This window comes from Cyprinodon tularosa, unplaced genomic scaffold (assembly GCF_016077235.1).
Source record: "Cyprinodon tularosa strain WSP-4 unplaced genomic scaffold, ASM1607723v1 ctg69, whole genome shotgun sequence".
Classification (NCBI taxonomy): Eukaryota; Metazoa; Chordata; class Actinopteri; order Cyprinodontiformes; family Cyprinodontidae; genus Cyprinodon; species Cyprinodon tularosa.
The window spans coordinates 2,495,692-2,508,245 of NW_024039440.1; the positions used below are offsets into that span (position 1 = coordinate 2,495,692).

General features: G+C 38.1%; 1 protein-coding gene across 1 annotated transcript; it reads left to right on the forward strand.

Annotated features, from left to right (window-relative positions):
• Window positions 1-7,864: 7,864 nt before the first annotated feature.
• On the forward strand, window positions 7,865-8,613 carry ly6d (lymphocyte antigen 6 family member D). The gene is made up of 3 exons (XM_038267988.1): window positions 7,865-8,021; window positions 8,143-8,247; window positions 8,359-8,613. The coding sequence occupies exons 1-3, from the start codon at window positions 7,970-7,972 to the stop codon at window positions 8,436-8,438; spliced, it is 237 nt and encodes a 78-aa protein (XP_038123916.1). The 5' UTR covers window positions 7,865-7,969; the 3' UTR covers window positions 8,439-8,613.
• Window positions 8,614-12,554: the final 3,941 nt, after the last annotated feature.

Here is a 12,554-nt window from a genome sequence, read left to right on the forward strand (position 1 = left end):
ATGGCTTCTCTCTCTCCCTCCCTTGACTCTTTTCCAACTCTTCCTTCTTCCTCTCCTCTCTCCTGCTCTCTGTGTCAGATGTTCAGTTATTCCTCTGCCTCCTTTAGTGATAATGGGATGTGTAATAAGTGTAGTATTTTTGTAGCTTTGGAGGCGAGGGTGTCAGAGTTAGAATCCAGGCTTCAGGCTGTTGAACATCCAGGAGTTAAAGTAGGCCCCCCACGTAGCTGTCCTCCAAAAGTGCCTGAGCAGCCAGGCGATTGGGTAACTGTACGCAGAAAGCGTAGTCGTGGATCTCTGCCCACTGGTCACCACCAACCCGTTCACGTTTCTAACTGGTTTTCCCCACTCAGTGACACACCCACTGAGAAGCCCACTCTGGTGATTGGCAGCTCCATAGTCAGAAACGTGGCATTAGAGACACCAGGGACCATAGTCAAATGTTTGCCGGGGGCCAGAACGGGCGACATCAAATCCTACCTGAAACTACTGGCTAAGGATAAGGTTAAATACAGTAAGATTGTTATTCACGCTGGTGGTAATGACACCCGGTTACGCCGATCGGAGGTCACTAAAATTAGTGTTGCTTCGGTGTGTAAGTTTGCCAAAAAAATGTCGGACTCCGTAATTTTCTCTGGTCCCCTCCCTGATCTGACCAGTGATGACATGTTTAGCCGCATGTCGTCATTCAACCGCTGGTTGTCTAGGTGGTGCCCTGAAAACAACGTGGGCTACATTAATAATTGGCAATCCTTTTGGGGAAAGCCTGGTCTGATTCGGAGAGACGGCATCCATCCCACTTTGGATGGTGCAGCTCTTCTTTCTAGGAATCTGGCCACATTTATTAGTCCTCCAAAACCCTGACCACCCAGGGTGCAGACCAGGAAGCAGAGTTGTAGTTTAACACACATCTCTGCAGCTTCTCTACTGTTACCCACTCTTTACTCCATCCAGACAGTGTCTTGCCCACGACCAAAATCTAATAAATTAGCAAAGATTCCCAAAGGAGTAAATCATGATAATCTAATTAAAATCAAAATAACTCAAATTGGGGAAAAAGTTAAAACAATTAAATGCGGTCTGTTTAACATAAGATCGCTTTCCTCTAAAAGTCTACTAGTTAATGACTTGATTTGTGATAATCAAATTGACTTGTTTTGCCTTACAGAAACCTGGCTGCAGCAAGAGGATTATGTGAGCATAAATGAGGCAACTCCTTCAAGCTATTTAAATTTTCACATCCCCAGAAGTTCTGGGCGAGGAGGAGGAGTAGCAACAATCTTCCAGTCTGACTTACTGATTACTCCCAAAACAGTTAATACCTACAACTCTTTTGAACATTTAACCCTTAATTTCCCTGATCCAAATTTCAAGGCAAGAAAACCTCTTCTTTTTGTAACTTTGTATCGTCCACCAGGTCCTTACTCTGAATTTTTAGATGAGTTTTCAGAGTTCCTTTCTGATTTGGTATTAAATACTGACAGGGTCATCATAGTGGGAGATTTTAACATCCATGCTGACATTGAAGGCGATAGCTTAAGAGCAGCCTTTAATGCTATCTTAGACACTATTGGCTTTGTTCAAAATGTGAATAGTCCCACGCATTCTCATCTTCATACTTTGGATCTTGTGCTGACATACGGCATAGAATGTGAAGAAATAACAGTATTTCCTCACAACCCTGTCCTCTCTGACCACTTTCTAATAACCTTCAGGATTACTTTAACAGAGTTCTCCTCCCCCAAAAGAAGGTTCAATTTTAGTAGATCTTTATCAGATAGTGCAGTTATAAATTTTAAAGAATCTGCTTCACTTTCTCTCTCCTCTGTGTCACTGAGCAGTGCTGCAGAGTGCAAAAGTTTAGCTTATTCCCCTTCACAGGTTGATGATTTTGTTGATGGGGTTGCTAGTTCTCTGCGTATTGCCTTAGACAACGCAGCTCCTTTGAAAATGAAAACCGTTAAAAATAGAAAGCTTGCTCCTTGGTTTAATGCAGAGCTGCGTACTTTGAAGCAAAATGCTAGGAAACTGGAGAGAAAATATCGCTCCACAGGCCTGCGAGAGTCCTTCCTAGTCTGGAAAAATGGTTTACTGCTGTATAAGAGGACCCTTTGTAAAGCAAGAGCAGCATACTTCTCCTCATTAATAGAGGAGAATAAGAATAATCCTAGATTTCTTTTTAATACAGTTGCCAAACTCACCCAGAGCCATAGCTCTGTTGAACCGTCCATTCCACCTGCTCTTAGCAGCAATGACTTTATGGGATTCTTTATAAATAAGATTGATCTTATTAAAAATAAGATCATAAGCACTCCTCTATCCGCGACTGTACCTGAGGTAGTCATGGAATCTGAACTGGGTTTAGACTGCTTTGATCCAGTTGAACTCTCTGAATTAGCAAAATTATTGTCTTCATCTAAGCCTTCAACTTGTATGTTAGATCCAGTTCCAACCAGGTTATTTAAGGAGGTATTCCCTTTGATCTCCTCCTCCATTTTAGATGTAATTAATCTATCTCTGTTACAGGGATATGTACCTAAAGCTTTTAAGGTTGCTGTAATTAAACCTCTGCTTAAGAAACCGTCTCTTGACCCAGATGACTTGGTCAATTATAGACCTATATCCAATCTTCCTTTCTTATCCAAAATTCTTGAGAAAGTAGTTGCCAAACAAGTTTGCGATCACTTCCACCATAATGAACTTTTTGAAGAGTTTCAGTCTGGCTTTAGAGCTCATCATAGCACTGAAACAGCTCTGGTGAAAGTCACTAATGATATTCTCATGGCCTCAGATAATGGACTTGTATCTGTGCTCGTCCTGTTGGATCTTAGTGCTGCATTTGATACAGTTGACCATAATATTCTTTTAGAAAGACTTGAATATTTTGTTGGAATTAAAGGAACAGCACTAGACTGGTTTAAATCTTATCTATCTGATCGAATTCAGTTTGTTCATGTTAATGATAGATCTTCAACACGCTCAAAGGTTACCTGTGGAGTACCATAGGGATCAGTGCTAGGACCAATTCTCTTTACTTTATACATGCTCCCAATTGGTAGAATTATTAGACAGCATGGGATTAATTTCCACTGTTATGCTGATGATACCCAGCTATATCTGTCTATAAATCCAGATGAAGCTAACCCATTACATAGATTACAGGCATGTCTTGAAGACATAAAAACCTGGATGACTCTTAACTTTCTGCTTCTGAATGCAGACAAAACAGAAGTTATAGTCTTTGGACCAGAGTCTCTGAAAAAGAAACTGATTAGCCAGTCACTTCATTTGGATGGGATTAAACTGATTTCAGATAATAAAGTAAAAAATCTTGGTGTTGTTTTTGATCAGGACCTGTCATTTAGGTCCCATATCAAGGAGGTTTCTAGAATTTCCTTCTTTCATCTGAGGAACATTGCAAAAATTAGAAATATCCTGTCCAGGGGTGATGCTGAGAAACTAGTCCATGCATTTGTTACTTCAAGGCTGGACTATTGTAATTCTTTACTATCAGGAAGTCCACAAACTGTAGTTAAAAGCCTTCAGCTGATCCAAAATGCTGCAGCCAGAGTTCTAATGAAAATTAAAAAGAGAGATCATATCTCGCCTATCCTGGCTTCTCTTCATTGGCTTCCTGTTAAATCAAGAATAGAATTTAAAATCCTCCTTCTCACATATAAAGCCTTAAATGGCCAAGCTCCATCTTATATCAGAGATCTGATTGTTCCTTATGTTCCTAACAGAGCACTTCGCTCTCAATCTGCAGGTTTACTAGTGGTTCCTAGAATTTCTAAAAGTAGAATGGGAGGCAGATCTTTTAGTTATCAGGCTCCTCTCCTGTGGAACCAACTACCAGTTTTAGTCCGTGAGGCAGACACCCTGTCTACTTTTAAGGCTAGGCTTAAAACTTTCCTTTTTGATAAAGCTTATAGTTAGAGTGGCTCAGGTTATCCTGAGCTATCTCTATAGTTATGCTGCTATAGGCTTAGACTTTTGGAGGACATAGGGACCCCCATTTCATCATTCTGCTTCATTCTCTCTCTGTTCTCCTATTCTGCAGAATCTGTTAGTTCAATCTCTAACCTTCTGCTCTCTCTGCTTTTCCTCAGAGTAGCTTTGCCTCGTCTGTTCCTGTTTGGCTGTGACGTCATCCTGGAAAGAAACATCAGCTGTGCTGCTTCTATCAACACCCTTGTTTATAGATGTTGGAGATCGGCCTGTTTTCCAGTGTGGTCCTGTTTCTCTGACCGTGACTGAGTGGATGTGCTTTCTTCGTCCTCTGGCATGGGAGCTGCCTTGGAGCTCGTCTGCCTGGCTGTGTGTTTCCTGGACGGGGCCGCCTTTTACAGCTGCTTTTTGTATCTCTGCTTCTGTCTCCTTGAACCCCAGTCGGCCTCGGCAGATGGCCGCTCACACTGAGCCTGGTTCTGCTGGAGGTTTCTTCCTGTTAAAAGGGAGTTTTTCCTCTCCACTGTCGCTACAAGCATGCTTAGTGTGGGGGATTGTATTTGAGTCAATGAGTCAATGCAATCAACTGGTTTTCCTTAGATAGAAAACTTTGTATCAATTTGATCTGGTTGAACTGTAAAGTGCCTTGAGATGACATGTGTTGTGAATTTGGCGCTATATAAATAAACTGAATTGAATTGAATTGAATTAATACATTGGACTTCAAATATCAATAGCTAAAGTCTCTATCAGTAATAAAATAATATATTGTCAGTATACATCAAAAAAGTTGCACCAGGACAAAAATAAGGCAAAAGTTTCATAAATGATCTACAAAAATATGTTGCAAAAGTTTAGCCTTGGTGTCTTAAATTATTTATTTATAAGAATTCAGATTCAAAATTGCAAATATAAAGTCTTCTTTTATAAATCTAAATTACTTCATTAAAATAAATTATTTTACTTCACTAAAATAATGGATTTTGTTTGTAAACCTCTGTATTTTCACCAACACCCCACGTGATAAATAAGCTTGGCAGAAAATGGATGGATGGATGTTTTAGATCTTTAAACATTCTTACAAAAAGGGCTCTGTTAAGAGTCTCTAACCTGTTCACCTTCCTGAAACCACTCCTTGGTCCTGACAAAAGGCTAAAAAAGGCAACATAAAACAGGTTCAGCTTTCATGTATACATTTTTCTTTGACAGCTTGTTGAACAGCTTTTGTTTTCAAAGTGGCAGAACTGGTTTGTAAGTGATGATGTGGTCCTTAGAGTTTGTGATACTTTTAGTTTAGCCAACTTGTGTTTTTTTGTTCTCTTTATAAATTTCCGGATTGTATGATTATGTTCGGCAACTTATTTATTTGTCCTGATCTCCATTCCTGTGGAAATGAGTTACTTGTTTCTTGTTTCTCTTCTCTTCCCATCATAGCTGTTTTTCTATTTGCTAAATGTCACTCCCTCTTCACATATGGACTCTCTGTGTTTCACTCTCTATTGTTTCTTGTTAAGTTATTGTTGTTTTTTCATAAACCAGTTTATTTATATTTAGCTGCCTTCTAATGTGTCTGAATTATAAATTTTATTTGCGAAAAGTTCTGAACATGAAACTATTGTTTACAAAATATCTAATATCTATATATTGTTCAGTTCACCTTACATTGTCCTATTTTTACATTTCTATAAGCTGGTGGTTATTTTGAACTAAGACTTTAAACCTACACTCTACTTAGTGGCTCTTATAGAAAATGAAAAAAATCTCATTAATCTAATGTAAAGGCTGGCAATTTATTCGTAAGGGAGAAATGCTGAGAAAATCCATCTCTGTGGAGGTTAATCGCTTTGTTGGTAAAAAAAAAAAGAAAAAAATATATGAAATAGAACTGTTGAAACAATTCAAAAGTAAGTTTTATCTTATGAAAACATAGAAAGATATTAAGTGAAATACATTTATGGTTCATTTGGCAAGAGTTTCATTTTATTTAAACCTAAAATATCCAGGAAAACCTAAAAAAGAGATGGTGAACCATCTTTATTTTAAACCACAAATCTAGTGCTTTATGACAGAATGACCCTGTGGAGAGCTGAAGCATAATGAGATGGTCAAAACTATTGAATTAGCCACTGCAGGTGTAACTAGGCTGGGGCAGAAAAAGAAAAAGGGTTAAAAAGAAAGAAAACAGGGTGAAGATTTCTGCGACTTGATTGGAAGTCGTCTGCAAGGATCTGTACATAATCGTATAAGCACAGATGGAGATATTTATGCATTCATAAAAGGAAGTAATACAAACAAACAGCCCAGAACATGAATCATGACACAAAAGATAATAAATTCAATTTATTCCCTTTTTAATAGTAATCCTAAAATAGCACATGGGAAGAGAACAGAAAGTGATATAAGTAAGTAAACAGTTGGTACAAAACAGTGTAACAAAAAAATAAGCTGACATATCTCATTGGATAATTAGGATCAACTTGGAATATATGTTACTGACTCTGAACTTGACTGTGTTATAGGGTAAAATTTTTTATTAATGACGCCTTATGAATAAAATGCATTAAATACGTTGAATAAGAGGGTTCTGTTGGAGTGGGAGACCATGTTATGAAATCACTGAAAACCAAAAGCACACCAGTCTGGTGTTGGTGTTTTTTTTTTTTTTTTTCCATTGAAGAAACCTGTGAAAGAACCGGAATGATTTTCTGAAATTTCTTTTTTCTCTCCTACTGTAGTAGCCATTAGTAGTAGCCGTTATTAGTCATTGGTCCTTGGCTAATAACCTACAATTCCTTCTTAAACATAGGCTTTATGTCATGATTTGTGGAAATTAAGTTCTAAAGAAAAAAATATGCATGCCCATGAGAAGGCCAGTGGCTGTAAGTTGGAGGGGATTTTGCTGCCATTCAGCTGGTTTTTGACTGGAAAGGGACATTTTGAATGGCTGCTACTGCACATTTGGTCAAAAAGAACAAAAAAACAAAAACATGTTAGCCTTGAGGACGGATCTGTACCCACCTTAATGGCTCAACCACCAACCAAACTTTACTTCTTCATCATTGCCTTTGCAAATTCTCAGTCATCTGGGTCACAGCAACCACATTATAGGATTATTTAGTTGCCCCTATAAGCCTGTTTTGTGGTTCTTCAACTTTCTCACTTTAGTTCACATTGTTCATGAAAAGGTTAATACCAGCATTTTAATCCCAGGTTAAAAAATTGAAAGAGAAATAAGACAAATATGGACAAGCAAAAATAAACAGAACCTGCTTAAAAATGGCAGCTGTCTCTCTCCATTTAAGATATGACCATCAGTGATAGAAATAAAAGTGAAAGTATTAAATGTACTCTGCATCGCGTTCCCACGTCAGATAGAAATAAATCCAGTCAGACTTTGTTATGATTTCACAGAACTCAAACAACAGCTTTACATGCTGATGTTCATTTTCTAAATCATCTATTTCTGCAGGAGATGCAGAAATTCACAGAACTGTTAATCTGGCCACATGTGAAAGCATTAAAGCGGGAGATAACCTATTTAAAATAACTTTGATGTTATACATTACACTGTTATAGTTTGAAAGCCTTAAGAAAGAGCTATGAATACCAGAAATTAAGCACAGTAAATCTGGTGTTTGTTTTTTTGTTGAGTCACTCAGAGCTGCAGGTGCAGTTCTGGCACAGACCCAAGCTTTAAGAATAGAAAACACAAACTTTCGGACTAAAGTCTGAAAGATTTACTAAGTTAAATTCCATAAACACATTGAGTTGTATTAGGAGATTATTTGGTAGTTAATCCGAGATGTCAATAGAAAACTAAAATTTAATAAACATCATCCATTTTTAGCACGATAATGTTGAATACAGTACAGCTGAATTCACCTGTTGACGTGGAATGAAAGACAGGTTATTTACTGGAATATTTTCTAGGAGGAAGTGCATACCTCGGCTCTGCTTTGGGAGGAGGTAGAGGAGGAGGTATAAAAGAGCTGCTCAGTTTATCCACATACCATCCGACAACATGAAGGTCCTGCTGCTCTCCATGGTGATCCTGCTGCTGTGTAGCACACAAGGTAAGGAGAGGCTACCTCTGCTGCCTTCTTTACAGTATTGATAAATGTCCAAATATGTCTCATTCATATAGGAGGGTTGTGTTTAATTCCTTTTTACATGTTATCTCTTTTTTTTCTATAGTGCTCTCACTAAAATGCTACACATGCCAGGATGAGAACGACACTGTCTGTAAGACGGTGTCAGAGTGCCACAGCTCAAACGGGTACTGCAAGACCTACCAAAAAGGTTTGTCGAATTTTTACTGTTGCTTCAATCATTTAGTCTATTGTGAGAATAGCTGTGCCAAGGTAGAGGAACAGTTTTAGTGATGGAAGTTTTATTTATGTTTCTTTTCAGGTGACAAACTTTCCCGAAGCTGTGAGGAGTTCTGTGCGGAGGATTTCTTCACAGTCTGCTGCCAAGAGGACCTCTGCTAAAGCTGAAGCATGGCTTAAAAATGTCTTACTCCCTTATGTCTACAAAACCTAATAATGAAAGAAATGAGATAAAAGCTACTAAAGTACAAGATGATTTGTTTACGTTTCAGAATCCTGTGATTAATCCTGTACTTGTTTCTACTCTTAAATAAAAGATCACTAATGATGACCAAGAGCTGTTTAGCTTCATTTATGCTTCAGCAGCCTTCTTAAACTGAGCAATGCAGTGGGTGTTAAAAAGCAGGCCACTCACTTTTTCACAGCCTCTTAAATCTGTCATGATGTCACATAATGCTTAACTGGAACAGGTTGCAGCTATATGGGTCACTGTCCGTCTCTAATCTGAACTCAGTGTAAACCTTAAAGCAGTTGAATTGACTTTTTTCAATGATGAAAAGTCAAACGTTGTTTAGGACTCTTACATGAGAAGTACTGTTGGTGTGCAGTAGTTTGACAAATGGCCTCAAGGTGTTGGTCACTCTCATGGGTAAATAAATATTTCCAGTTTAATTTTGACCCTATGTAGACAAAACTTCCCAGAAACCATCACCTAGAGCTGCTGGGCTGTTACCTGGCAGTATTCCCACATTGTTCTTTGTTTTTAAATGCTTTCACACCCTGTTCTCTGCAGATTGGTTTCCTGTAAACCAAAACTAAAGAGCAGAGTTTCACTCAGGTGAAGCATGAGGAAAAGAACAGTGTGAATCTGAACTATCAGAGTGAATGTCTAGAGTTGGCCTTATTGACATTAAAAGATTAATAAAATTATTTTTAAATCTTTTTCTGGAAGCTCATCACTTTTAAATGCATAATCATACAAAGGTACACTTACGAAGCTGAATATAGCAACTGAACTAAATTAGCTACATGATCAAAGAGGCAAAAGTCATATGCCACCTCTGTGAAACTCCAGGTAATTTTCAGCCTGATTTATCCAGAGGGGGTGTATTAAGGGAGAACCTTCACACTGTATGCGGCATCACCTAAATACCACTAACTACAGCTTTCTGCTAAAAAAAAAAAAAAGGAAAACCACTCAAGCAGATCCAATGACTGTACCTGAAACTATGTCTGTGCACTAGTGAGCTGTAATTCAAATCTATGCAGTTCTTTCCATTGTGTTGGAAAATTATTGTGTTTTTCAGAGTAAGCTGAGCCACAGTTTTAAGTCGGGGAAAAAGTATAACCCACATGGGCTGCCCACACAGGAAAGAGCTGTGGTGCAAACGAATGTGCTCTGTGCTCTGTGTGTTTGTTTTTCTTCAAGATCGTGACATATGATATATAGATAAGCGCATGGTTGCTGTAGGTGAATTGCTTTCTTGTAAGCACATTCTTTTATTATTAGTTTGCATTTTTTTTTCTTCTCTCCACTTGGCTGACAGGATATGCAGGTATATTTACCCAGCATCTCAAGAGCTTTTTTTCTTTGTTTACGTTTTCCTTTTATCATGGGTTAAAAGCCTCCTCCTTTATCTGACAGCAACAAATATTGAATATATATTAACTGAAAGGTTTTGTAAAGTTCATCTACAGAGCATAAACATCTACAGCATTAAAGCTTTTCAAAGAATATAATGTTGAACCTTCACTTCTAATGCAATTAAGTTCTAAAAAAAAAGTACAACCTATTAGCATTAGCAGGGTTCAAACTGCAACCTACTCTACTGTGATTCTTGCCTCGGACAAACAGGCCCACAGTATCAATAATCCTCCACTATACTTATCAGGAGGCATGGTGGAATTTTCAAAATAAATGTGTTATTTTCATGCCAAACCTAACTGAATTTGCAGAGAAATGTATACTTTCTCTTCTGAACCGAGAACATAGTCCCAGTTTAAGTCCATGTAGCAATAGCCATAAACAAATAATTCGTCCTGTGGTTGTGGGATCCAAAGGTGTTGCACCTTTCCTCATTCGTCTCTCAGTGGCTGAAGGATTAGCCTCTGTTCAAAGTGAAATTAAATCCCAAATAAAAATGAAGATTAGTCATTTAGAATTCCTAGGCACAGAAAACAAACAAAAACATGAACAAAGTAAATATAAACAGGATAAAAGTATTCAATTTGAAGCATCCATAAAAATTAATGGAATGTTCCATATTTTTTTACAGGGGCTCAATAAATCTTATGGTAAAGGTTTGTCATTAAAATAATTAGAATTCAAGAACATTTTTTGGCTGCGTGAGGCCAAATCATGTCTTTAGAGACATCTTTGACTCATTTGGACTAGCATTTACTGTTTCATTAGTTGAAGGGTGCTTCAGAAAACCTACAGTACCATTAAATCTTAATGCACTTCTACACAGACTTCCCCTAACTCATTGACTGCTCTTTTGGTTGCAATTTTCCCTTATTATTGCGAGTGTTTTTCAACTAATTTAGTTCTGCAATAACAGAACAACACTCTCTTTTGTCGAATAATTTAAGTGTTAAGTTTAGGGAAATGCAGGTGTTAGTTAAGGGAAATAAAGTAAATTATACCTTCACACTTAATACAATGGTTCTGGTTTTTAGTAATGAAACAGAAAAGCTGCAGAGTGCAGTGAGCTCACAGGAAGGGATTTGGAAATTTAATTTTGGTAATTTAATATGCACGTAAGAGCCTTGATTGCGTAACACTGTTTTGTTTATGTAATACCCTCCTAATAATCTGGGCTGAATGCAGTGATTAAACATTTCACTCATTATTTTGATGACTCAAAATGAAGAATGAAGGCGGCCTTTGTTTTTTTTTCTTTTGCTTTTTAAATTGCTTCAAGAAAAGTTATTTTCTGAACTGAATCTTTCTTAGGTAACCGTGGGAGACTTTCAGGATTTAAACTTCAGTGGATGTTATTTATATCTTGAGTTAGGTGTTACCCACTAACTTCTGTTTTCACCTGCTACTTGTAGAGTTTGAGGTCACAGCCTCAAACTCTGCCAAGGTAGCTCTACACCTGTTTATATCTTACCACTTTCAACTTCTGACAAGATGGCAAATCATGCAGATGACCCCAACAGTAGCCAAGGTTATGTGTTGCACCTTTGAGACATGCACAGCAAATCTGTTTTGAAGATAATATGAAATAGAAAGGAGGTCTTGAAATGTTCTGTTAAATGTGGAACATTGAGCTGCAAACTAAACAAGTTTTACTATATAGGTTGTTTTATAATTAGTCACACTTCATTATAAACATGTCATTGTGCTGATGAATAGTGACCACTGAGAAATCTCCAGGTATTATATATGTTGTGATTATTTCATGTTCCATTTTCCCCCACATTGATGTAAAAAAAATTGACCAAAAAAGTTTGACGAAGCTTTGGTGTTAATTCAAAGGCTTTGGTCATCACCAAATAATCATATGACACCTTTCATTCTTACTATTGGTAATATTTGTGGCCCAGAAGGAGGTTCTCATAGTATTTCGACTAATACCCATTTCACACTGGCCGGAACACAAGTTTAAACCGGGGTACATTCTGTTTTTAGTGGCAGTGTGTACCCAGGTCAAATGACTCGGCCAGTGACCAGCGTTAAAATCGCCCCGGCTCTGATCACATGAATAAATAGAGATCAGCGGTGAGAACACCAGACCCGGGTTAACCAGTTAAATTACGTGACACCAATCAACGCAAGGCACAAACGTCGCCACCCAACACACCTCGCCAGTCGCGTCTGCTCCAACAAGCCGATGCAACTCTGTTTATATTCGATGAACATGGCGCAGGGCTTGTGGGAGGGATTCGGACGGACAAAAGGGCAAAACAATAAAGAATACTGAGCACACTCTGGCTTCCATCCATGCTGCTCTCCATTGTTTAATTCCCTGATTTCCATCGCACTGACATCATCATTAATGCTTCCCCACGGTGATGCCGCCATCAGACAGGCAGTGAGGGGTCAGTGGGGACAGAGGCCACGCAGCTTTTCAGCAGGAAGTCAGACTCTACTTTTTGGTCAAATGGGAAAAGAGCCAAAAGCTGATTGTTAGCGGGTTAACCCAGTTTTGAAAAACCCGGGTTTTCAGTGGGTAAGCAGCTATAGACAAAGAATATGACAGTTTCTTTGTTTATACATAAAGAATAAAATAACAAGGGTCAACAAGAGATAGCATTATAAATGTAGTTTCT

Coding starts and splice junctions, on each gene's coding strand:
- ly6d (XM_038267988.1), top strand. CDS start 7,970: ATGAAGGTCCTGCTGCTCTCCATGGTGATCCTGCTGCTGTGTAGCACA. Junction 8,022..8,142: donor GCTGCTGTGTAGCACACAAG/GTAAGGAGAGGC, acceptor TTTTTTCTATAG/TGCTCTCACTAAAATGCTAC. Junction 8,248..8,358: donor CTGCAAGACCTACCAAAAAG/GTTTGTCGAATT, acceptor GTTTCTTTTCAG/GTGACAAACTTTCCCGAAGC.